The sequence below is a fragment of the Oncorhynchus tshawytscha genome, linkage group LG28 (assembly GCF_018296145.1).
Source record: "Oncorhynchus tshawytscha isolate Ot180627B linkage group LG28, Otsh_v2.0, whole genome shotgun sequence".
Lineage (NCBI taxonomy): Eukaryota > Metazoa > Chordata > Actinopteri > Salmoniformes > Salmonidae > Oncorhynchus > Oncorhynchus tshawytscha.
In genome coordinates this window covers 42,982,323-43,007,293 of record NC_056456.1, presented here as the reverse complement: position 1 = coordinate 43,007,293, position 24,971 = coordinate 42,982,323, and the positions used below count along the sequence as shown (strand labels likewise).

General features: G+C 46.4%; 1 protein-coding gene across 1 annotated transcript; it reads left to right on the top strand.

Moving 5' to 3' along the window:
* On the top strand, nucleotides 1–24,354 carry LOC112227272 (far upstream element-binding protein 1-like). Its single transcript, XM_042307882.1, has 16 exons — nucleotides 1–161; nucleotides 764–860; nucleotides 2,803–2,838; nucleotides 4,431–4,541; nucleotides 5,043–5,114; nucleotides 5,592–5,649; nucleotides 5,821–6,088; nucleotides 8,733–8,864; nucleotides 10,398–10,500; nucleotides 10,923–11,177; nucleotides 13,242–13,446; nucleotides 13,639–13,715; nucleotides 14,158–14,283; nucleotides 15,586–15,639; nucleotides 16,847–17,022; nucleotides 18,845–24,354. The coding sequence occupies exons 1-16, from the start codon at nucleotides 72–74 to the stop codon at nucleotides 18,851–18,853; spliced, it is 1,869 nt and encodes a 622-aa protein (XP_042163816.1). The 5' UTR covers nucleotides 1–71; the 3' UTR covers nucleotides 18,854–24,354.
* The last annotated feature ends 617 nt before the right edge of the window (nucleotides 24,355–24,971 follow it).

Here is a 24,971-nt window from a genome sequence, read left to right as displayed (position 1 = left end):
GTGTGGTCAGGATCATTTCCGATGAGAACGGCCATTTTCTCTCTCTCCGGATTTGTTCATTTGCAACAGATATGGCCGACTATTCAAACGTGGCTCCGCCGTCGGGAAATGGCGCAGGAATGAACGACGCTTTTAAAGACGCACTTCAGCGAGCTAGACAGGTAAAGATAAATAATTTAATAGGGTTTTGTTGAAGCACGTCGAAATTGAAAACTCGTCAAAAGCAAATCAACTTTAGGCCTTAAACCTCCAACTTGGCAACGAGACGATTTTGCGGCCTTCGGGAAGATGCCTGTTGAATAAAGCTAAATAAATGTAGTTAAGTCTAGCTAATTAACCAGGTATTGCTACGCTAATTTAGCTATCAGTTTCAATGTGATGACCTTCGTCTGTGAATTGATCCACTAACTTACCGACTGTACAATGTTGATATCATTTTCTATAAGGGGGCTGTAAATCTAACAAAACTCTAAACTAAGTTAGCTCTCTACGATAACCATATTCCCTTATTAAAGTCCCTAATTGTATTGTTATTGAAAATCCTGTTGAATTCTGTGGAGTGTGATTGTGTGAAATGAATCAGAAAACGCACCCCACATGCCCTCTTAACTCTGCCGAGTTAGTTTATGCAGTATATGTAAGTTTTAGCTAACCAATTTGGAAACGCTTTGAGAAAATATTTAACGAAAGAAGTTGTGGTGTTTGTCGAGGAGCCTAGTTCAACGTTATGTTTCCGCTGGAACTGAGTGTTTTTGTGTTTCAGATTGCGGCAAAGATTGGGGGGGATGGCGTACCCCCCGCAGCGCCCTCAGGCAGTGAGTTTGGCTATGGAGGCCAGAAGCGACCCCTTGAAGATGCCGGTGAGTACGGTAGGCTACCCCCCCATTTCATACCTCCATTTCTTTATTGATCCATTATTTTGCCTGTCTGAATGTGCTTTTGCCTACTCTATTATCAAGACAGTACGTGTGTTAAAATAAACCCAACACATGGTTCAGTACCTATTGCTGTTTTGGGGTATTTTACTACAGAGGGAATATTTTGTTTAAGAAAAATGTTAGTTATGCCTTTTTCCATATATGAGTATATGCTTGATGAGAACACTATTCCTGAAAGACCTGCACGCACGCACAATGGTCTCACGCACAAGGGTCTCACGCACAAGGGTCTCACGCACAAGGGTCTCACGCACAAGGGTCTCACGCACAAGGGTCTCACGCACAAGGGTCTCACGCACAAGGGTCTCACGCACAAGGGTCTCACGCACAAGGGTCTCTGCGAACATGACAGGGTCATGAAACGTGACAAGTAACCAAACCACTAATATACTGATAGACATGGATTGTCTCAGAAATATGTGTAACAGTATAACTGTTCTCTCTCGCCCATACCCGGGCGCGAACCAGGGACCCTCTGCACACATCAACAACAGTCACCCACGAAGCATCATTACCCATCGCTCCACTAAAGCCGTGGCCCTTGCAGAGCAAGGGTAACCACTACTTCAAGGTCTCAGAGTGAGTGACGTCACCGATTGAACCGCTATTTAGCGCGCACCACCGCTAACTAAGCTAGCCGTTTCACATCCGTTACACATGATGACGCTATTTAGCGCGCAACACCGCTAACTAAGCTAGACGTTTCACATCCGTTACATATGCATAGTTCATCTTTAAAGGAGAAATCAAATCATTCTATTGGTCACATTCCCATATTTAGCAGTTATTGTGGGTGAAGCGAAATGCTTGTGTTCCTAGCTCAAACTGTGCAGTAATATCTAACAATTCAAACAATTCACAAATCCATGTCTGTTTATAGTGGGCAGCAGCCTATAAGGTGCAGAGTTGAGTAACCGGGTGATGGCCACTTAACAGTCTGATGGCCTTGAGATAGAAAGTGTTTTTCACTCTCTCCCAGCTTTTATGCACCTGTACTGACCTCAACTTCTGGATGGTAGTGGGGTGAACAGGCAGTGGCTCGGGTGGTTGTTGTCCTTGATGATCTTTTTGGCCTTCATGTGACGATCAACAGGGTGATATAGTCTGGTTAAACCCGCTAGCGGAACCAGCGTGTGAGACTCTGCCAGACCACTGACTCAAAGAGCTCTCATCCGGCCCCCCCCTTCACAGTAGAAGCCTGAAACAACGTTCTAAAGATGGTTGACCTCTAGTGGAAGTCTTAGGAAGTGCAACATGACCCATATCCCACTGTATATTCAATAGGGGCTGAGTTAAAAAACAACAAACCTCAGATTTCCCACTTCCTGTTTGGATTTTCAGGTTTTCGCCTGCCATATGAGTTTTGTTATACTCTCAAACAGTTTTAGAAACTTCAGAGTGTTTTCTATCCAATACTAATAATAGTATGCATATATTAGCATCTGGGACAGAGTATGAGGCAGTTCCCTCTGACTTTGATTTCATTTCATTAAAAAAATAACTTTTATTCAGTGCTTGCCACAAAATGCCTGACTTGTTTTAGTTCTATATTCCTTTAAAGGCAGGATAAAATCCCTGGTCGTGTATTCAGAGATGCCCCATTTTGTTTCTACAGAAATTCTGTTTTAATTCTATGGCTTGAAAGCTTTGCATTTCGCAGGGGGATTGTTGCCTAGGTCATAAACCGGGAACCCTTGCCTTTGTCCTTAAAAATAAATAAATAAATATATATATATATCGCACAGGAAGTGATGTCAAAAGGCCATTTTTCTTTCCAGAAGTATGAGCCCTCCCCAACTCACCGTTGACAGGGCTTTAACTCTGTCTTCATCTCAATAACGACAGTCTCCTCTTCTCCTTACAGACCAACCAGAGACCAAGAAGGTGGCACCTAATGACTGTGAGTATCTGCTAGGCCAGGGACCTCACAGTACAATGTTATCACCGTACTTAGGTGCGCCGCGATATGCCATTTTATTCCAGATTCTCACAATTCTATATGTATTGCGATTCGATGTTCCAGACGTCTTGTTCACCATGCAGGGGGGGACAAGGGGGAGATGGGAGAAAACGAACTTTGACCTTGGAACTAAAATGTCTGAAAACAAATTGGTTTCCTATTTATATAAATCAAGGAAAAATACAAAGATTTCTGGTGCAGCAAACTAGCGACAAAATGATAAGAATATATCGCCAATAATAATATCCTGTTAAGTGACCATCGATTGTTGTCCCTCATCTCTAGCTCGCTGTTAAAGGACAGGTGTAGGTTGTCCTGTCTAGACTAACCATGTAAGTGTTTTTAGTGATTCATCCTGTGGTAGCAGGATTACAAGATTCTGTTATATTTATGCACCAAATGGTTGTTTTTAATTAATAGAGTGAGGTTCTTAGGACCTCCCTCTCTGAGTTAGCTGAGGGGCCTTTTTTTTATGGAGCTTGGGCTAGCAACTGATTTTTAAGGGATGATTCCATAGATCAGATGTGGGTGTCACTGAGAGAGAGAGCCTGGAGCAACAGAACATAGGCCCCAGTGTTCATGATTATCCTAGCATCTAGGAGACGACACCTGAGGATGAACCCGAGGTGGCTTATGGTGCCCCTTAATATATTTGGGTTCGGAGGTTGAATCAGCTGAGACATTTTGGTATCGGGTATATATGGAACAGCATGGTCTGTGAGGGGTATGCTCTCAGCCCGACTTGTTTCATTATTGCAATAATGAATGGATATTGAATCAGGATGATTGATTGAAGAAATTACCGTCTCTTATTTGAATAGAATATTCCACCACAAGTCTCCTATTCTTCTCAATGTGTTGCATGGCAGCAATTAACGTTGGGTGGGCCTTGGGTCTTTCAGAGAGTAACTTGTCAACGTTGGGCCGTAAGATGAAAGGCTTTAGTCTAAAGTAGTGCACTGTATGTATAGTCGTGATGTGGGGGGAAAAGATTTGATATTTAAATAGCACAATATTATTTTGTGAGAATACTACATTGGTTCTTTGACTCGAAGTATCAATTTAGAAAAAGAAATTGGTAGGTAGCGTCAGCTAGTGCTAGTCGTCTGTACCTGCGCCAAAAGGCCTGCATTTTTCATGAGTCTTCTTGGGTTCGACGCTACAAGCTTGGCACACCTATATTTGGGGAGTTTCTCCCATTCTTCTCTGCAGATCCTCTCAAGCTCTGTCAGGTTGAAAGGGGAATGACTATGCAATATGTTCGGAACATCAAATTACAATAAAATCTCAGTATGGAATCGCATTACATAACGTATCGGCACCTAAGTACAATAGCTAATATCTTGTTGTGAGGTACCGGGTCATTCCCAGCCCTACTATATAGCGACTAGGGTTCCTGTTGGTACACCTGGACAGGGTCCTATTTTCAGCTTAGCTTCCTGTTCTACTTCAGTTCTGGTTATTTTACCAACGGGGTCTTTCTTCGTCGGTGCTCCCCCTTCTGATGTTTGTCTTTGGTTTCCTCGTTGCAGCGTTCTCAACAGCGATGGGAATGGGAGGAATGGGAGGTGGAGGAATGGGAGGTGGTGGACCACGATCGTCGTCAGAGGAGTTCAAGGTTCCTGACGGAATGGTTGGATTCAGTAAGTACCAACTCTTGCATGAGTTTTTATGCCCAACCCCTACCCATGCTCCATATGTTTAGGCCACATAACTTGGCCTGATTTGCTTGTGCCAAATGTTAGTCCCGAAACCTGAAATACTGGAATTTCCTTCCATTCGTAAATCTATTAGCTGCTCTTCTGTCATTTGCTCCCAGCTCGACTCTGGGTCTGAGTATCCATAGCAACGGTTCCGGTTGGGCCTGCTCTGCTCAATGACACGACTCGAGAGCGTTTGGCTCTTAGCTACTTTTCCTCCGTTTCCTCGGGAACTCACGACAACTCGAGGAACACTTAAAAAAATAAATGTTTTCCTGTGAAATGATCTTGGTTTTATGTTTTGACCTGCCTGCCCCCTAATGTAGTTTACTATCAGGGGCCTGCTGGCTAGCGGGGCTTTACCCCACACACACACACACACACACACACACACCGTGCAGATGGACGTTGGGGGGTTGATTGACAAATCTTCTCTGACCCCAGTTATTGGAAGAGGAGGAGAACAGATATCCCGCATGCAACAGGAAGCAGGCTGCAAAATCCAGATCGCCCCCGGTAAGGTTTCCTCCAGACTACTGATCTTATGTCCGGTAAGGTTTCCTCCAGACTACTGATCTTATGTCCGGTAAGGTTTCCTCCAGACTACTGATCTTATGTCCGGTAAGGTTTCCTCCAGACTACTGATCTTATGTCCGGTAAGGTTTCCTCCAGACTACTGATCTTATGTCCGGTAAGGTTTCCTCCAGACTACTGATCTTATGTCCGGTAAGGTTTCCTCCAGACTACTGATCTTATGTCCGGTAAGGTTTCCTCCAGACTACTGATCTTATGTCCGGTAAGGTTTCCTCCAGACTACTGATCTTATGTCCTGTAATAATGTATCCTGATTAGTGGGCACTTCTCCATATAACCTTGTCTTGTTTGTTGCACAGACCTGTAACTGAGGCCCAGAGTGTTTCCGGGTCATGAGACTCGTGACCCCTTGTCATAATGGGTTCATTTAACTGTCCTCTTGATCTCTCTGTGTTGTAGACAGTGGAGGAATGCCTGATAGGTCGGTGACACTGACTGGATCCCCAGACTCCATACTGTACGTATAGTTCCCCCCGCCCCCTGTTCTCTGTGGTGACTTTACATTAGTTGATATTTCCACTGCCATCGTTGTGTCCCTCGTCAGACACCGTAGCTGACTGTCCCTGATGTGTGTTACCCGGCTGTGCATAGTCCCACTGTCCATGCAGATGTTTTTGTCTCCAACCAGAGCTGCCAAGAGGCTGCTGACGGAGATCGTTGATAAGGGTCGTCCTTCTCCAGCCTTCCACCACAACGACGCCGGTGGCCCCGGTATGTCTGTCCAGGAGATGCTGGTCCCTGCCTCCAAGGCTGGCCTGGTCATCGGGAAGGGAGGAGAGACCATCAAACAGCTGCAGGAGAGGGCCGGGGTCAAGATGGTGATGATCCAGGAAGGGCCTCAGAACACAGGAGCGGACAAACCTCTACGCATCTCTGGGGAACCTTTTAAAGTCCAGGTTAGTGGTGCAGAGGGGACTGGTGTTGGTGGTGCAGAGGGGACTGGTGTTGGTGGTGCAGAGGGGACTGGTGTTGGTGGTGCAGAGGGGACTGGTGTTGGTGGTGCAGAGGGGACTGGTGTTGGTGGTGCAGAGGGGACTGGTGTTGGTGGTGCAGAGGGGACTGGTGTTGGTGGTGCAGAGGGGACTGGTGTTGGTGGTGCAGAGGGGACTGGTGTTGGTGGTGCAGAGGGGACTGGTGTTGGTGGTGCAGAGGGGACTGGTGTTGGTGGTGCAGAGGGGACTGGTGTTGGTGGTGCAGAGGGGACTGGTGTTGGTGGTGCAGAGGGGACTGGTGTTGGTGGTGCAGAGGGGACTGGTGTTGGTGGTGCAGAGGGGACTGGTGTTGGTGGTGCAGAGGGGACTGGTGTTGGTGGTGCAGAGGGGACTGGTGTTGGTGGTGCAGAGGGGACTGGTGTTGGTGGTGCAGAGGGGACTGGTGTTGGTGGTGCAGAGGGGACTGGTGTTGGTGGTGCAGAGGGGACTGGTGTTGGTGGTGCAGAGGGGACTGGTGTTGGTGGTGCAGAGGGGACTGGTGTTGGTGGTGCAGAGGGGACTGGTGTTGGTGGTGCAGAGGGGACTGGTGTTGGTGGTGCAGAGGGGACTGGTGTTGGTGGTGCAGAGGGGACTGGTGTTGGTGGTGCAGAGGGGACTGGTGTTGGTGGTGCAGAGGGGACTGGTGTTGGTGGTGCAGAGGGGACTGGTGTTGGTGGTGCAGAGGGGACTGGTGTTGGTGGTGCAGAGGGGACTGGTGTTGGTGGTGCAGAGGGGACTGGTGTTGGTGGTGCAGAGGGGACTGGTGTTGGTGGTGCAGAGGGGACTGGTGTTGGTGGTGCAGAGGGGACTGGTGTTGGTGGTGCAGAGGGGACTGGTGTTGGTGGTGCAGAGGGGACTGGTGTTGGTGGTGCAGAGGGGACTGGTGTTGGTGGTGCAGAGGGGACTGGTGTTGGTGGTGCAGAGGGGACTGGTGTTGGTGGTGCAGAGGGGACTGGTGTTGGTGGTGCAGAGGGGACTGGTGTTGGTGGTGCAGAGGGGACTGGTGTTGGTGGTGCAGAGGGGACTGGTGTTGGTGGTGCAGAGGGGACTGGTGTTGGTGGTGCAGAGGGGACTGGTGTTGGTGGTGCAGAGGGGACTGGTGTTGGTGGTGCAGAGGGGACTGGTGTTGGTGGTGCAGAGGGGACTGGTGTTGGTGGTGCAGAGGGGACTGGTGTTGGTGGTGCAGAGGGGACTGGTGTTGGTGGTGCAGAGGGGACTGGTGTTGGTGGTGCAGAGGGGACTGGTGTTGGTGGTGCAGGGGACTGGTGGTGGGACTAAAATTGTTGTTGCTGGTGCAGTTTAAACTTCACTCAACTTTCCTAGTTGACTGAAAGTGTAAATAGTTTGTTAGGAGCCTGGCATGGGCCTCTGTACCAGTTGGTTGAGCCTGGCACGTGCCTGGGACTGGTTGTTGGTGGCACGTGCCTGTATACCAGTTGGTTAGGAGTGGTGCACGTGCCTGGGACCTGGTTGTTGGTGGTGCCGAGGGGACTGGTGTTGGTGGTGCGAGGGGACTGGCATGTGCCTGTGCCGAGGGGACCAGTTGGTTGGAGCCTGGCATGTGCCTGTATACCAGTTGGTTGAGCCTGGCATGTGCCTCTGTACCAGTTGGTTAGGAGCCTGTGCCTGTATACCAGTTGGTTGGAGCCTGGCACGTGGACTGGTTGGTGGCACGTGGTACCAGTTGGGGACTGGTGGCCTGGTGGTGCCTGGCACGTGCCTGGACAGTTGGTTGAGCCTGGTGTGCCTCTGTACCAGTTGGTTAGGAGCCTGGCATGTGCCTGGTGGTTAGGAGCCTGGCATGTGCTGTATACCAGTTGGTTAGGAGCCTGGCATGCTGCGAGTTTAACCAGTTGGTTAGGAGCCTGGCATGTGCCTCTGTACCAGTTGGTTAGAAGCCTGGCATGTGCCTGACAAAGCCTGTAACCAGTTGGTTAGGAGCCTGGCATGTGCCTCTGTACCAGTTGGTTAGGAGCCTGGCATGTGCCTCTGTACCAGTTGGTTAGGAGCCTGGCATGTGCCTGTATACCAGTTGGTTAGGAGCCTGGCATGTGCCTGTACCAGTTGGTTAGGAGCCTGGCATGTGCCTGTATACCAGTTGGTTAGGAGCCTGGCATGTGCCTCTGTACCAGTTGGTTAGGAGCCTGGCATGTGCCTCTGTACCAGTTGGTTAGGAGCCTGGCATGTGCCTCTGTACCAGTTGGTTAGGAGCCTGGCATGTGCCTGTTTACCAGTTGGTTAGGAGCCTGGCATGTGCCTGTGTACCAGTTGGTTAGGAGCCTGGCATGTGCCTCTGTACCAGTTGGTTAGGAGCCTGGCATGTGCCTGTATACCAGTTGGTTAGGAGCCTGGCATGTGCCTGTTTACCAGTTGGTTAGGAGCCTGGCATGTGCCTCTGTACCCGTTGGTTAGGAGCCTGGCATGTGCTTGATTGACTGCGTTTACACCAGCAGCTCAATTCTAATCTTTTCCCACTAATTAGGAGAAGGTGTGTTGGGCTGCCAGTGCTGTCCCCTGAACAAGGTACCCGTGTGCTGCCATGCTGACTGGTCTCGTCTCTGGTCCTCAGCAAGCCAAGGACATGGTGATGGAGCTGATCAGAGAGCAGGGCTTCAGGGAGCAGAGAGGAGAGTATGGCTCCAGGATGGGAGGAGGAGGCGGCGGCGGTGGAGGAGGTGGTGGAGGAGGAGAGGGCCTAGATGTAAGTGTACAGTAACTCCCACACTACACTTGTCTTCACTGCCACATAATGGGTTCAGTTGACTCTGCGACTCAACCAGAAGCACGGCAGGTATTGAGCTTGCAGCGTCTCGCCATTTTTCCGTATTGAAGGTCAGTTGGTAAAGATCGGACCTGCCGTCTGGGATGGGAGACACTAACGGCTTTATTTTGAACGTGTAGGTTTATCTGAAGGCATTGGAGTTGACTTCCAACCAGGCCCGGTTTCCCGACAGCGATGACAATTAGAGTTACGAGTGTTTTTTTTCTTTTTTCTTTAACGATGCCTCTTTCCGACAATGGCCGAAGATGTAACGTGTGTTTTCCCAGAACACCACACTGAGAGAAGGTTCACTAAGTGTGTCCTTGAGGCGTAGCGTTGATACTGATAGGATGGAAACAAAGGGAGCTCTCAGATCAGCTCTCTCCATTCAAATCTGACCTTTAACATTAGAATTATTTCACCAAACTGACAATAGATCAGCTCCGAGAGAGAGATTACCAGCTGTGGCTGCAAGTAAATGAGGTGGCTTTTTCTAATGCTTAGCCAATAAAAATGCACTAAATCCCTGATTTGGCACATCATTGTGTTCATGTTAGGATACACATCATGAGACTAATTACAGACGGGAGCCGACAAGTAGTAAAATAGAACTCAACTGAATGAACATTAAATGTATTTCTATATGATTTGAAATAGGAATATATAGCTTACTGTGTATTTTATTGTGGTCCTCTCGTTTAAAAAAAATAATAATATTTGAAGCATATTTTTTTTAATGTCTTTTTTGTATCTATTGCGAAGACATTGACTCCTTTGTTCTGCTGTTGCCGCTGGTCACAGACCGGATCCCACGATCCAGCCGTGTTTATCAGCCATCTGTTATGCATAAAGTAACTAACGAGGCACTTGGTGGTTCTAGAGTGGTCTGATGCAGGAGTTGGATTACGAGCGTTTTCTTTAGAGTGCCGCGTTAACCACGGTTTTGGTAAATTGCTTTAATGATGCTCCTACAAAGTTTGAAACAATTAACTTAGCCTTTTAGATGCTTTTCGGGAAACTGGGCCTGCCTGTCCTCCCTCCTCAGGTTCCTGTCCCCAGGTTTGAGTTGATTTCTAACCTCAGGGTCCCCAGGTTTGTGTCCTCCTCCCTCCTCAGGGTCCCCAGGTTTGAGTTGACCTCTAACCGGGCCCGTGTCCTCCCTCCTCAGGTTCCTGTCCCCAGGTTTGAGTTGATTTCTAACCTGGCCTGTGTCCTCCTCCCTCAGTTGATTGTCCTCCCTCCTCAGGTTCCTGTCCCCAGGTTTGAGTTGATTTCTAACCTGGCCTGGCCCGTGTAACCGGGCCCTCCCCTCCCTTAGGTTCCTGTCCCCAGGTTTGAGTTGACCTCTGACCTGGCCTGTGTCCTCCCTCCTCAGGATTGAGTTGACCTCTAACCTGGCCTGTGTCCTCCCTCAGGTTCCTGTCCCCAGGTTTGAGTTGACCTCTAACCTGGCCTGTGTCCTCCCTCCCTTAGGTTCCTGTCCCCAGGTTTGCGGTAGGAATCGTGATCGGGAGAAACGGAGAGATGATCAAGAAGATCCAGAGCGACACAGGAGTCAGGATCCAGTTCAAACCAGGTGAGACCTCACTGACTGACAGTCTGTGCTTGTAAAGTTGGTTCAGTCGCGGGTCTCCAACCCTGTTCCTGGAGATCTACCGTCCTGTAGGTTTTACAGTCCAACCCTGTTCCTGGCTCTACCATGGTCAAGCCACTTGGGTGTTATATTGTACTGACAACCCATCATAAGTTCTGCTGCTTTCATGAAGACAAACCGGTGATTTAGTCGGACCCAGTTTCAATGTACAGTTAAGTGTCTCCCTAGAGGGAGACTTTACTGACAGTGCAGCTGACCAGGAGAGAGAGCCTGTCCTTAGTCTGACAATGGAAAGCACCAGAAACTAACCCTTTACGGCTGGGGGGGGGCGGCGCTGCTGAGGGAAATGCTAACATCTCTTAATCTCCTTTTTCTCTCTCCTCTCCCTTCCTCCCCTTCTCCAGATGACGGCACTACCCCGGAGAGGATAGCCCAGATCATAGGTCCTCCAGACCAGTCCCAGCATGCAGCAGAAATCATCACTGACCTTCTGAGGAGTGTCCAGCAGGGGGGCCGGGCGGTCCTAACGGAGGGGGCAGAGGGAGAGGCAGGGGGTAACGGGGGTGGTAACTGGAACATGGGTCCTCCGGGAGGATTGCAGGAGTTCACCTTCACCGTCCCGACCATGAAGACTGGACTCATCATCGGCAAAGGTAGATTAACTTAGATTGAGCTAGAGACACCTATGGGCTTTATAGGACCCTGTTATACCTCCTTCCTGTTATACCTCCTTCCTGTTCTACGTCCTTCCTGTTCTACGTCCTTCCTGTTCTACCTCCTTCCTGTTCTACCTCCTTCCTGTTCTACCTCCTTCCTGTTCTACCTCCTTCCTGTTCTACCTCCTTCCTGTTCTACCTCCTTCCTGTTCTACCTCCTTCCTGTTCTACCTCCTTCCTGTTCTACCTCCTTCCTGTTATACCTCCTTCCTGTTATACCTCCTTCCTGTTCTACGTCCTTCCTGTTCTACGTCCTTCCTGTTCTACGTCCTTCCTGTTCTACCTCCTTCCTGTTCTACGTCCTTCCTGTTCTACGTCCTTCCTGTTCTACGTCCTTCCTGTTCTACCTCCTTCCTGTTATACCTCCTTCCTGTTTTTAAAGGTTGGACGATTTAACAAAACATATCTGATACTTTCATACACAAGGTAGAACACACACACACACACACACACACACACAGCTATAACACTGTACTACACAGGCCTCGTACCAGGGTTGTAGTCACTAAACTTAGTCCTTAACTGGAGTAGTACAACATCGCCAAAAGCTGATGCAGCCTAGTCCGTTAGATGCTTGTGAGGACCGGCGATGCACGTTTCACAGTAAATTTGACCAACTTAGAGGAAAGATGGTTTGCTAGTTGAATTTCTTCTTCCTCGTGCCTGCTTCAGTGAGAATATGTTGACTAATATAGTTAATTGTGGGCAGCTGTGCCCCCTCCCAGCTCTCTCTGTAGTAGAGGGTCTGCCTCCACAGCTGCCCCAGAGCAAAGCAGAGGGTTTCTGTCCCGCCACCCAGAGAACCAGTGGAGGGTTCGTTCCCCTTCTCACACCCATCCCATGTCTAGGTCTCGATCTCCTTCTGGAATGGGATTTTTTCCCAGATTTAAAAAATAAAGTTGAATCCTCCATTCTTATAAATAATAGGAACTGAAACTACGTCCCCCTAGAAAACATTCCGGTTTTTATTATGTTTCCATGTTTGTCCTGATCACTTGTCTGTCGTAGGACAGTGTTTGTCCTGATCACTTGTCTGTCGTAGGACAGTGTTTGTCCTGATCACTTGTCTGTCGTAGGACAGTGTTTGTCCTGATCACTTGTCTGTCGTAGGACAGTGTTTGTCCTGATCACTTGTCTGTCGTAGGACAGTGTTTGTCCTGATCACTTGTCTGTCGTAGGACAGTGTTTGTCCTGATCACTTGTCTGTCGTAGGACAGTGTTTGTCCTGATCACTTGTCTGTCGTAGGACAGTGTTTGTCCTGATCACTTGTCTGTCGTAGGACAGTGTTTGTCCTGATCACTTGTCTGTCGTAGGACAGTGTTTGTCCTGATCACTTGTCTGTCGTAGGACAGTGTTTTTATAGTAGAATCCAAACCTCTTCGTAGGACAGTTTTGCCCTGTCCTTGTCTCCAGGAGTGAGAGACCATCGTAGGAAGTGGCATCACTTGTCTGTCAGGACAGTCTGGAGTCTGTCGTAGGACAGTGTTTGCCCTGACTTGTCTGTCAGAGAAGTGTTTGCCCTCCCCAACTCCGATCCTTGTCAACATAGGACAGTGTTTTCCACCTTGTCCGAGGATCTCACTTGTCAGGACAGTTTGACTCACTTGTCTGTCGTAGGACAGCTGGTCGAGGACAGTGTTTTATAAGATCGGGTTCTCTGTCCCTCTCCAGGAGTGGTTTTCAGTGTCCGTGTGTCTGTAGTAGATATCCTACATATCAATGTGACGCTCAGTCACCGGACGCTGGTGTAGAAGACTAGTTTAACTAGTAGAAGTGGCTGGTCGGTGAGCACTAAGCCTAGTTTAACTAGTAGAGGTGGCTGGTCGGTGAGCACTAAGCCTAGTTTAACTAGTAGAGGTGGCTGGTCGGTGAGCACTAAGCCTAGTTTAACTAGTAGAGGTGGCTGGTCGGTGAGCACTAAGCCTAGTTTAACTAGTAGAGGTGGCTGGTCGGTGAGCACTAAGCCTAGTTTAACTAGTAGAGGTGGCTGGTCGGTGAGCACTAAGCCTATAACTGGTATCTGTCTGGTTCGTTGACACGCCTGTCCTGTCCGCCTCTCCAGGGTCCAGTCAGTCCAATGGGTGGTCCTCACGGCCCCCCCGGCCCCCACGGAGGTCCCTCTCCCCACGGGCCCCCCGGCCCACCTGGACCCCCTGCTCAAATGGGCCCCTACAACCCCGGCCCCTACAACCAGGGACCCCCTGGACCACAGTAAGAGCACTTCTGCCGGCGGCTGGCCTTTCTCCCTACATATCTCGGTTGATCTGAAGTTCATTTAAGATAATTTGCACATGATTCATTAACGATACAATCAGAGGGAAAGCAATATAAAAAATCTCAAATCTAAACGAGTCTGACACAGGCTTGTATGGTGTTGTAATGGTTCTCTTCTTCTTCTCTTAGTGGTCCTCCGGCTCCCTACCAGCCTCAGGGTTGGGGCAACGGCTTCCCCCATTGGCAGCAAGGACAGCCAGACCCTGGTGAGATTGTGTAGCCACCATCTGTTCTGATGGTGCCGGTTTTGAGCACTTTGTGTCCGTTGTGTTTTTGTACAGTTCTGCTGTGCGAATACTGGTCAAAATAGATAAACAAATGGTCCTTTTTGCCTAGAAAAGACAGTTGCTAGTGTTTTAGCCCTTATCTCCTGTTGATTTGCCCCTTATGTGTTGCAAGACCATAAGATAAAGCAAGTTTAACCCGTTTGTAGGTAAGGCAACCCGGGATGTATCTCATGTTTGTTTTGTTTGTAGGTAAGGCAGCCCGGGATGTATCTCATGTTTGTTTTGTTTGTAGGTAAGGCAGCCCGGGATGTATCTCATGTTTGTTTTGTTTGTAGGTAAGGCAACCCGGGATGTATCTCATGTTTGTTTTGTTTGTAGGTAAGGCAGCCCGGGATGTATCTCATGTTTGTTTTGTTTGTAGGTAAAGCTGCAGCTGATGCCAACGCGGCGGCCTGGGCAGCGTATTACTCCCAGTACCAGCAGCAACCCCAGGCTCCCATGACACCCACCGGCGGAGCCCCCGGCAACCCACAGGCCAATGGGCAAGGTAGCTACCACCTCCTCCAATCTCAACCTCAGCCTGTGGTTTTCTGCTGGACTGTGTTCACTAGGAACCAAATGGGGAGGGACCAACCTCAATTTGTCTCCTTTTCAACCTCGCGTAGTGTCCGTGTCTCAAATCTGTCTGGCCTACGACTTACTAAAACGATATACTGTGTACGAATCATGCTACGTGCTATTTAGAAACGTACTGTTGGGTTGAAAGATATGCTGTTAGCAACATATATCAACATACCACTCGTTCAATTAATTTTTACCTTAATTTAACTAGGCAAGTCAGTTAACAACAAATTCTTATTTTCAATGACGGCCTAGGAACAGTGGGTTAACTGCCTGTTCAGGGGCAGAACGACAGATTTGTCGGGGGATTTGAACATGAAACCTTCCGGTTACTAGTCCACCGCTCTAACCACTAGGCTACCCTGCCGCCCCATACCACTCGTTCATACTGAGAGGGCGTCACTGAATACGCAATCGCACTTGTTCCATTCATTCATTATTTTTTTTGTAGAGTTTGTCCCCTATTCAAATGTTGTCGCAGACACGTGGGTGTTGGAAGTCATCTGACAACGTAGCACCCATCTTGACTGCATCAAACCGAGAGAGCTAGCCAGTGAGGCTAATCGAGACTACAGTTAATAATTACCTGTTGGCTCTTGGTGGTGTCGCCTGTCCTTCTCGTTTAACTTGTACTTCTGTCATTTTAGTGCCGTCTTCCATTGACTAGATATCTCCTATCTTGCCTCGTGCCGGTTTGATGAGGCCCAAGAACAAGGCCAGCAGCAGCATAAATGATAACATTTCTCTCGTCAAGGAAGCCCGATGTCTTCCATCTGTAGTCCATCCACATTGTGGAGTTATGTTTATTTTTTTTCTTGTTTAATGGAAAACCTGGTGAATTAAAACGATAAGTGTTTAGCCATTTGTCATCCGGAGCATAAACATAAATCAATGTTTTGCGGCCTGCGTTTGATCTTTCTAGTAGGACTAACCAGGGATCCGTGTGTACAGCTGTTGTGCTTTGAAAGTCGTCAGTCCGTTTTCCACCTGAATGTGGTGTGATGAGAGCCGTGGTGATCAGCTGTGGTTGTGGTCCACTCACTGTTATGTTTATAGCTGTTTAGACTGCTGTTTTGTCTACCCATCAGTCTTGCTTTCCACAGGTCCAGGTTATACTGGGAATGCAGAAGAGCTTTATTTCAAGAGGAGACAACCAGCCGTATGGATTCGTTCGGGCCCATACCGATTTCTGTGGGTCAATGAACCAGTGTTTTTGTTGTAATTTCAGGTCAGCAACCACAGGACTACACTAAGGCCTGGGAAGAGTACTATAAGAAACAAGGTGAGAAACGACAAAATATCAGTTGAAACTTATGTTTATAATAGTTTAGTAAGGCCAGCTGTCATTGGTCATGTTGTGGGCAGCTGTGCCCCCTCCCAGCTCTCTCTGTAGTAGAGGGTCTGCCTCCACAGCTGCCCCAGAGCAAAGCAGAGGGTTTCTGTCCCACCACCCAGAGAACCAGTGGAGGGTTCGTTCCCCTTCTCACACTCGCAAGAAAATATAAACGCAACAATGTAAAAAATGATAGTTACAGTTCACGTAGGGAAAGAGTTAAATTAAAATAAATAAATGATTCACTAATCTATGGATTTCACATGACGGAGTTCAGACATGCCTCCGTTGGTCACAGATGCCTTAAAAATTAAAAAAAAAAAAAAATAAGGTAGGGACTCGTATCAGAAAACCAGTCAGTATCTGGTGTGACCACCTCGTGCAGCGCGACACATCGCCTAGAGTTGATCAGGCCTGTGGAAATGTTGTCCCACTCCTCTTGTGGGAGTGTTGATTCTCTAGCAACAGCCCTGGTGGACAGTCAGCATGCCAATTGTACTAAGAGCCATTGTGTTTGAAAACTGCACATTTTAGTGACCTTTTATTGTCCCCAGCACAAGGTGCACCTGTGTAATGATTGTGCTGTTTTTATTTATTCATTTTACCCCCTTTTCTCCCCAATTTCGTGGTATCCAATTGTTTAGTAGCTACTATCTTGTCTCATCGCTACAACTCCCGTACGGGCTCGGGAGAGACGAAGGTTGAAAGTCATGCGTCCTCCGATACACAACCCAACCAAACCGCACTGCTTCTTAACACAGCGCCATCCAACCCGGAAGCCAGCCGCACCAATGTATCGGAGGAAACACTGTGCACCTGGCAACCTTGGTTAGCGCGCACTGCGCCCTGCCCGCCACAGGAGTCGCTGGTGCGCGATGAGACAAGAATATCCCTACCTGGTCCCCCCAGTAGCGTTGTCCCCCCAGTAGCGTTGTCCCCCCAGTAGCGTGGTCCTGCATGATCTCCTCTGGTCCAGTTTGGTTGCCTTGGGTACTGATTATAATCCCAAAGTTTTTACATTTGACTATTAGTTCTTATTGTTGCTGTTTTTAATCCTTATTGACGATGACCTTGTTGCTTAGGCAACATTAACCTTGTCATTTGTCCCCTTAAATCATATTGAAATTAGTGTTAATGCTGTTACCACCTCCCCCAGGTCAAGCTGCCCCCCAGGCATCAGCAGCAGGTGGTCAGCCAGGCGGTCAGCCAGCCGGGCAGCCAGCCGGTCAGCCGGACTACAGTGCTGCCTGGGCAGAGTACTACCGTCAGCAGGCTGCTTACTACGGACAGGGAAGCCCACAGGCCATGGGAGCCCAGCCGCAAGCACCTCAGGTACACCCCCAATAAGACCAATACCGTCCACCTGTACCCCCCTCTTGCCCTGGTTCCCTCCCCTCTCACCCCCTCGTTCGACGTCTCAACTACCGGTTTCTGTTTTACTGTATTGCCCATTTTGTCCGAGCTATTTTTGATGCTTGTGCTGTGACTATGAACGACTGATTTCTCCTACTGTGTTTTATAAAGCGTCTGTGACCCGCTTCCTTCCTCCTAGGTGTTCTAGGGAACAGGAGTCGTCGGTGTAGCCCAGAAGAAACTAATGCTACTCTTACCTCCTTTTAAACAGGGTTAATATTATATATACATATACATATACACAGTCCAGTCAAATGTTTTGATGCACCTACTCATTCACTCAGGGTTGTTTTACTTTTTAAAATGCTTTTTTTTAACCATTTGCTACGTTGTACAATAATAGTAGGAGACTTCAACTATGAAATCATAAAATATATTTGAGATTCTTTAAATTAGTCACCCATTGCCTTTGACAGCTTTGCACATTCTTGGCATTCTCTCAACCAGCTTCACCCGGAATGCTTTTCCAACAGTCTTGAAGAAGTTCCCACATATGCTGAGCATTTTTTTGGCTGCTTTTCCTTCACTCTGCGCTCCAAACCATCTCAATTGTGTTGAGGTCAGGTGATTGTGGAGGTCAGGTCATCTGATGCAACACTCCATCACTCTCCTTCTTGGTCAAATAGCCCTTACACAGCCTGGAGGTGTGTTGGGTCCTTGTCCTGTTGAAAATATAGTCCAATTAAGCGCAAACCAGATGGGATGGAGTATCGCTGCAGAATGCTGTGGTAGCCATGCTGGTTAAGTGTGCCTTGAATTCTAAATAAATCAGACAGTGTCACCAGAAAAGCACCCCCAAAATATCACACCTCCTCCTCCATGCTTCACGGTGGGAACCACACATGCGGACATCATCCTTTCACCTACTCTGCGTCTCACAAAGACACAGCAGATGAACCAAAAATCTTACATTTGGACTCATCAGACCAAAGGACAGTTTTCCTCCGGTCTAATGTCAATTGCTCGTGTTTCTTGGCCCAAGCAAGTCTCTTCTTATTGGTGTTCTTTAGTAGTGGTTTCTTTGCAGAAATTTGACCATGAAGGCCTGATTCACACAGTCTCCTCTGAACAGTTGATGTTGAGATGTGTCTGTTTCTTGAACTCTGAAGCATTTATTTGGGCTGCAATTTCTGAGGCTGGTAACTCTAATGAACTTATCCTCTTCAGCAGAGGTAACTCTGGGTCTTCCTTTCCTGTGGCGGTCCTCATGAGAGCCAGTTTCATCATAGCACTTGATGTTTTTGCGACTGCACTAGAAATGGACTTTCGTTTCTCTTTTCTTATTTGAGCTGTTTTTTGCCATAATATGGACTTATCCCTATTTGGTCAAAGACCATCTTCTGTCCCAACACAACAAACGCATAAAGACGTTCCACAAACCTGTTGAAATGTATTCCAGGTGACTACCACATGAAGCTGGTTGAGAGAATGCCAGGAGTGCAACACTGTAAAGGCAAAGGGTGGCTACTTTGAAGAATCTGAAATATAAACTATATTTTGATTTTTAACACTTAAAAAAACAAACATTTTTACTACATGATTCCATAATGTGTTATTTCATAGTTTTGATGTCTTCACTATTATTCTACAATGTAGAAAATAATAAAAAATGAGTAGGTGTGTCCAAACTTGTGACTGATACTGTCTATACAAATATGTGTGTGTATACATAGGTATCTGGAGAGAGAAGCTCTGTGTTCTGCTGTTAACATGGCCTGTATGTTCTATGTATTCTGCACAGGGCCAGTAATGTGAAGTGGACAAAAAGTTCATGCTACATTGTCGAGAAAAAAAACAAACAAAAAAAGTCCTTTTTTGTTAAATGTGTTGGATGGTGCAGATGACGTCTTGATGAAGATCTTAATATCCCCCCTGTTGGTTGGTTTAAAAAAAAAAAAAATGTTTCACAATAGATGTGTTGGCCACGAAGTCACTCCGGAGACACGACACAAACCACCGTCCTATTTATCTCTTTTGTTTGTTGATTTTCTTGTAAATTAACGGTTTTGTTTTTAGTGAGGTAATATGGTGATTTCTATTCTTCTGTCATGCTATGTGGTTAGAGCTCCTGTTATTATCTCTAGTCGTCTACCATGTGATATCAGCTCCATTTTTAAATAATATGCCTGTGTTTTGCAATAAACTAAAGTGAAACCTACTGTGTTGGTAAGTTGGGTCGGTAATAGATGTGACTAAATATGAACTCAACTTAAAAAATCATGTACATATATTCTTTGTTTTGACCGTAATGGAAACTTGGGAAAAATGTTTTAAAAAAAACTAAATGCAGGGCCCTCACTTCTCTCTCTACTCTCGCTCTCCTTTGACTGTCAAAATGATTTTTTCTGACTGCCTGAAAGTTGTTGTCCTGTCTCTCCAACGGTCTACACATCTCCTGGTAACAGTACGGTGGTTTATTTAGATGTGAGTTCATCGTTCTGCCTGTCTTTGACTGGGGTCTGGTTTCGGTGTTCCCCAAGGTTCTGTTCTAGGACCAATTTTGAAATATTACCCAGTCTCGACTTGTTTATATTATTAGTCTTTGTTTTTCTGCCTGTACTGCTCTGCCTGTACTGCTCTGCCTGTTCTGTATGACCAGGCAGATGTCTCCTTATCCCATAATGTAGTACTGGTAGAGTTGGTGGCTTTACCGTTCTGATCTACGTGTCTCATTACCTGCAGTGTTCTGGCATCTCTGTCAAACTCAACTGATGTAATCTGACTGTCTGCGGCCCTAACGTGTTACCCTATTCCAGTTATAGTGCACTTGGCTCCCTATGGCTCTGGTCTAAAGTAGTGCACTATACTGTGAATAGGGTGCCATTTGGGGAGGGACTCAACCTGAACTAAGGTAACTATAAGGTTGCGTTTTACACATGCAGCCCATTTTTCAGATTATCGTTTCGTCTCACCAACTGGTATTTTGACCAATTTTGGATCAGCATTGAATCCAGATCTGATGTGATTGGTCCAAAGGCCAATTAGTGGACAAAATATTGGATTTGGGCTGCCTGTGTCAACACGGCCTTCGTGTGCTTTACTGTTTATATAATGAGTTACTTCCTCCCTCACACTCAAGCTTAGACAAGCGGTAAGCAAAGCAAGTATATATTATAATTTTTTTTTAAACAATCCAAAATGTTCCTCAGAAAAAAAATGTCTCACTGCAAAAATGTTGCGTTAGTGTATTTCTGTTCTACTCCCTCTGTCTTCCAGGACAGGTAACTGGTCTGTTATGCTGCCTTTGAGACATGCCCTGCATTGAAACGTTTGTTCTCTCCCCTACCCCTCTAAAATGTGTACATACATTTATTTGCTGGCATTTTCTAAACTCTTTTTTTTGATACTATAAAAACAATGCAGAAGACGTGTGTAAATTGACTCTACCCAATGCATTGTTCTGTTTAGTCAACGTAAGAACGTAGGTTGTTGGTAGGGCCGAGGGTTTGGCTGGTCTGAGCGGTGCCAACAGTTGACCTCTTACTCTGTTTGTACAATACTGTGACTATAACAACCCCTGTGACTGAGCACTACTGCCGTGACGATATAACAACCCCTGTGACTGAGCACTACTGCCGTGACGATATAACAACCCCTGTGACTGAGCACTACTGCCGTGACAATATAACAACCCCTGTGACTGAGCACTACTGCCGTGACTATATAACAGTGACTGAGCACTACTGCCGTGACTATATACAGTGACTGAGCACTACTGCTGTGACTATATAACAGCCCCTGTGACTGAGCACTACTGCTGTGACTATATAACAACCCCTGTGACTGAGCACTACTGCTGTGACTATATAACAACCCCTGTGACTGAGCACTACTGCTGTGACTATATAACAGTGACTATATAGCAACCCCTGTGACTGAGCACTACTGCTGTGACTATATAACAGCCCCTGTGACTGAGCACTACTGCCGTGACGATATAACAACCCCTGTGACTGAGCACTACTGCTGTGACTATATAGCAACCCCTGTGACTGAGCACTACTGCCGTGACTATATACAGTGACTATATAGCAACCCCTGTGACTGAGCACTACTGCCGTGACGATATAACAACCCCTGTGACTGAGCACTACTGCCGTGACTATATAACAACCCCTGTGACTGAGCACTACTGCCGTGACTATATAACAATCCCTGTGACTGAGCACTACTGCCGTGACTATATAACAGTGACTGAGCACTCCTGCCGTGACTATATAACAATCCCTGTGACTGAGCACTACTGCCGTGACTATATAACAGTGACTGAGCACTACTGCCGTGACTATATAACAGTGACTGAGCACTACTGCCGTGACTATATAACAGTGACTGAGCACTACTGCCGTGACTATATAACAATCCCTGTGACTGAGCACTACTGCCGTGACTATATAACAGTGACTGAGCACTACTGCCGTGACTATATAACAGGGACTATATAGCAGCCCCAATGACTGAGCACTACTGCAGTGACGATATAGCAGCCCCTGTGACTGAGCACTACTGCAGTGACGATATAGCAGCCCCTGTGACTGAGCACTACTGCAGTGATGATATAACAGTGACTGAGCACTACTGCAGGGACTATATTGTCTTGCTGTCGATGTATTTATTTGACTGATTGCAAAACATACAAAACTGTAGTGTTTTTGTCAAATTGCAAATGTTTTCCTTAAGTACCGGGTAAGTATCAAGTTCTGGTACAGAAAGTAAAGTACAATGGAATTTTGTCCTTCCTGAACTAAACTTGCATTATTATTTTTTGGACTGTTTTGTTTCCCCCTGCAATAACTCCCATGATGCATTTAGAGTATATTGAATTATAGCTTGTGTTCAATCGGGACTCTACGTAGGAACCTGTTCTATCACAATACCAGTCAGACTGTTCTGTTTGAACTCTGAAGTGTAAGCATCGTTTCCTGTCAGATTTTAGTACATGTACTATCGACAGACTGCTCTGTGCATTCATCATGTAGGAATGTAATCATTTATTGGTTATGTAAGAGGTTTTGCTTAGTCAGAATATAGAGATGGTAATTATTGATAAATTATTTGAAGAAGAGAAGAGAAAAAAAAAGAATTGATTTTAATGGCCCCCCCAAAAAAATGTACTTTTCTATTGGAAATGCATATTCTCTCTGAATTGTTCTCGTTTTTCCCATTCAGCATGTTGACGTTGTTTCAATGCTGCTTATTGATGTCTCCTATCATCAGCATGTGGGTTATTGGTTCAGTACAATGTTCTACAAGTGACACAGATCCATTGATTTGATTTTTCTATCTCCGATGTGACACGCTGTTCTGTTGATATTCAGCACTGTAACTGAACTAAGGCTGGTTTTGAACTGAGTGAGTGCATACAGTTGCAATGTCATCTGTGTGATTGTTGCAGTGTCACTGTCACCCCAGACCTTGACCCATAGGTTCTGCTGCTGGCAGTGAGTCACACAGGTAAGGAAAACGCCCGACCCTGTCACATACATTTTGTATACACCCAGATTTGCTCACCTGAACGTACCTGATAAAAGCCTTTAACTGCCCAGCATACCATGTTCAATCTAGCTATGCTGAAGATCTTAATAAGCTAGGTAGGATTTGTAGTGATATCAACAGTCGTTTGTTCATTATATAAAGTTGTGATGGTAATGAATGACTTGCATGGAACATGTTGAGTTGTGTGGGTTTTGTTTTAGAGCAGCAACATTTTTTCCCCCTCTGAAGCTAATGCAACATTCTTTATGATGGCTTGTCCCACCTCTGACTGATCTTTAGTACAATTTGACATTTCTTCCTATATGTTGCTTTAGTTCTAGTAATGCTCTGATTTAAAGAAACTAGTTTTATTGAAGGTTGCGTAGCATAGTCTCCCCCATGGTAAGCCCTACTATAATGCGTTACTCTCCCGGTAAGTCCTGCAGCTTGCCTGAAGCATAGCTGGTCTACTTTAACATTTAGCCTGGGTACCTGTCTGTTTAGCTGTCGTTCCACTCGTTGCCACTCCTTGGTATGACCTCAGGGTGGCTAGGAGTAGAATGTTAGCATAAAACAGGCCACTTTTTAACATGCCTATAATATAAGACTGCTACTGTTGGCAGAAAGCCAGACTTGATGTGCATACAAGTACATGATGCTGTAATCTAATGATGCTCATGCTGTTAAACTGACTGATCATTGGTGTGATGCAAAGCTTTCATTATCTATAATATAATGCCCCACAATGCAATGATGCAGTGTTGTTTAAAATATATATATATAAACCCCCTGCTGCCTTGCCTGCCTCCCTCCCACCTCTCACTCAGATGCTGTTGGAAGACTGAGGTTCCACATTCTAGATCTGGTTCTTCATCTAGTATGTTCTAGATTCAGGAACAGGCCCCCAGCCAGGCTGGGCTAGTTGTCCTGTAGAGGAGACTACTGAGAGGCGTCACACCTTTTTTGAGTCTGTCTGATGATCGAGGTGTAGGTGACCATTTGAGAGCGAGCTCCAGATAAGGTAAACTAAAACAAAGCAATGCAATGAAATGGGGTGGGGGGGATTCTGTGATTTGATAAATTGACCGTGATGCTGTTTGTTAGGGATGTCTTATCTTTGTACAGCTAAAAGATGTCATAGCATTTCTGATCACCTGGTGACGTATCTATCACATTTATCTCATGATTCTCCTCTGCCACTTCCTTCCTGCATCCCAAATGGCACCCTATTCCCTATGCGTGTCACTTCTGCCCTGGTCAGTAGTGCATTTTTACATAGGCAATAGGGTGCTATTCTCAATGCTGCCGTTGTCATGAGCTAGGGCGTGTTGCTTAGTTGTGCTGAACCACCAATGCTTTAGAGAGTTGGATGAGAAATAACCAGGAAGTGCTGTTGTGTTTTTTTTAACGTTCAAATGTCAGGCTCGTTCAAACCTTTTTGGCAGTAAATTGGAGAGTTTCCTTCTAGTTCTGTTTGTCCTTCATTCATTAGAACTCTTATGTCCTCTTGCTAGTCATTTTGCTCCTAGCATATTCTGTGTTCTAATTCTTTGCTCAGAGATCAGCATCTCACACGTATACAGTTTGAGGTCAGGGGGCACGTTTGGGTGGTGTGGAAGACTCAGAAGGGAGAAATATGGAACATGCCTTTATAAGGTAAACAAATGAAAGGTTTAATGTTTTATCGAATGCAACTTTGTTTTGTTTTTCTGTCTGACTGTTCTGGATCTTTGTTGCCCTGTCCAGTAATGGTAATAAAGACGGTGTTTATCTGTTCCCTTTGAGTCTTTCTCTACAATATACCTCCAGTTAACAACTCTATAGCCAGATACTCATTGACTGTCTTGCAATGATTTGCTTGCTTAGGCTGGGGGGGGTTAGGCTGGATTGGGGGTTCACCTGGTTTAGAGGGAGTCAGGCTGGGGGGGTGCTGCATGTCCTGCCTCTCCTCATTGGCTTTTAGAAGCATATACCTACTTGCCATCTCATTGGTTATACCCACGTGAAAGAGGAACTGAGGTCGGTTGTTAATACACCTTATGATGAAAGTTCGTTACCAATATAAAGGCCTGGAAGGAGGAGACTAGAAATGATTCGGTTGACTGTTTTATGTGTGGATTATGTTGAAGTCGGAAGTTTACATACACTTTAGCCAAATACATTTAAACTCAGTTTCTCATAATTCCTGACATTTAATCCTAGTAACAATTCCCTGTTTTAGGTCAGTTAGGATCACCACTTTGTGAAATGTCAGAATAATAGTAGTGATTTTATTTCATCACATTCCCAGTAGGTCAGAAGTTTACATGCTACCAAGTACTAATTGAGTGTATTGCCTTTAAATTGTTTAACTCGGGTCAAACGTTTCGGGTAGCCTTCCACAAGCTTCCCAC

Bases quoted from the DNA above. Each gene is read 5' to 3' on its own strand.
- LOC112227272 (XM_042307882.1), top strand. From the start codon at position 72: ATGGCCGACTATTCAAACGTGGCTCCGCCGTCGGGAAATGGCGCAGGA. The intron at 6,089-8,732 runs GTTAGTGGTGCA...TCTGGTCCTCAG, and splicing joins GGGAACCTTTTAAAGTCCAG to CAAGCCAAGGACATGGTGAT. The intron at 10,501-10,922 runs GTGAGACCTCAC...CCCCTTCTCCAG, and splicing joins CAGGATCCAGTTCAAACCAG to ATGACGGCACTACCCCGGAG.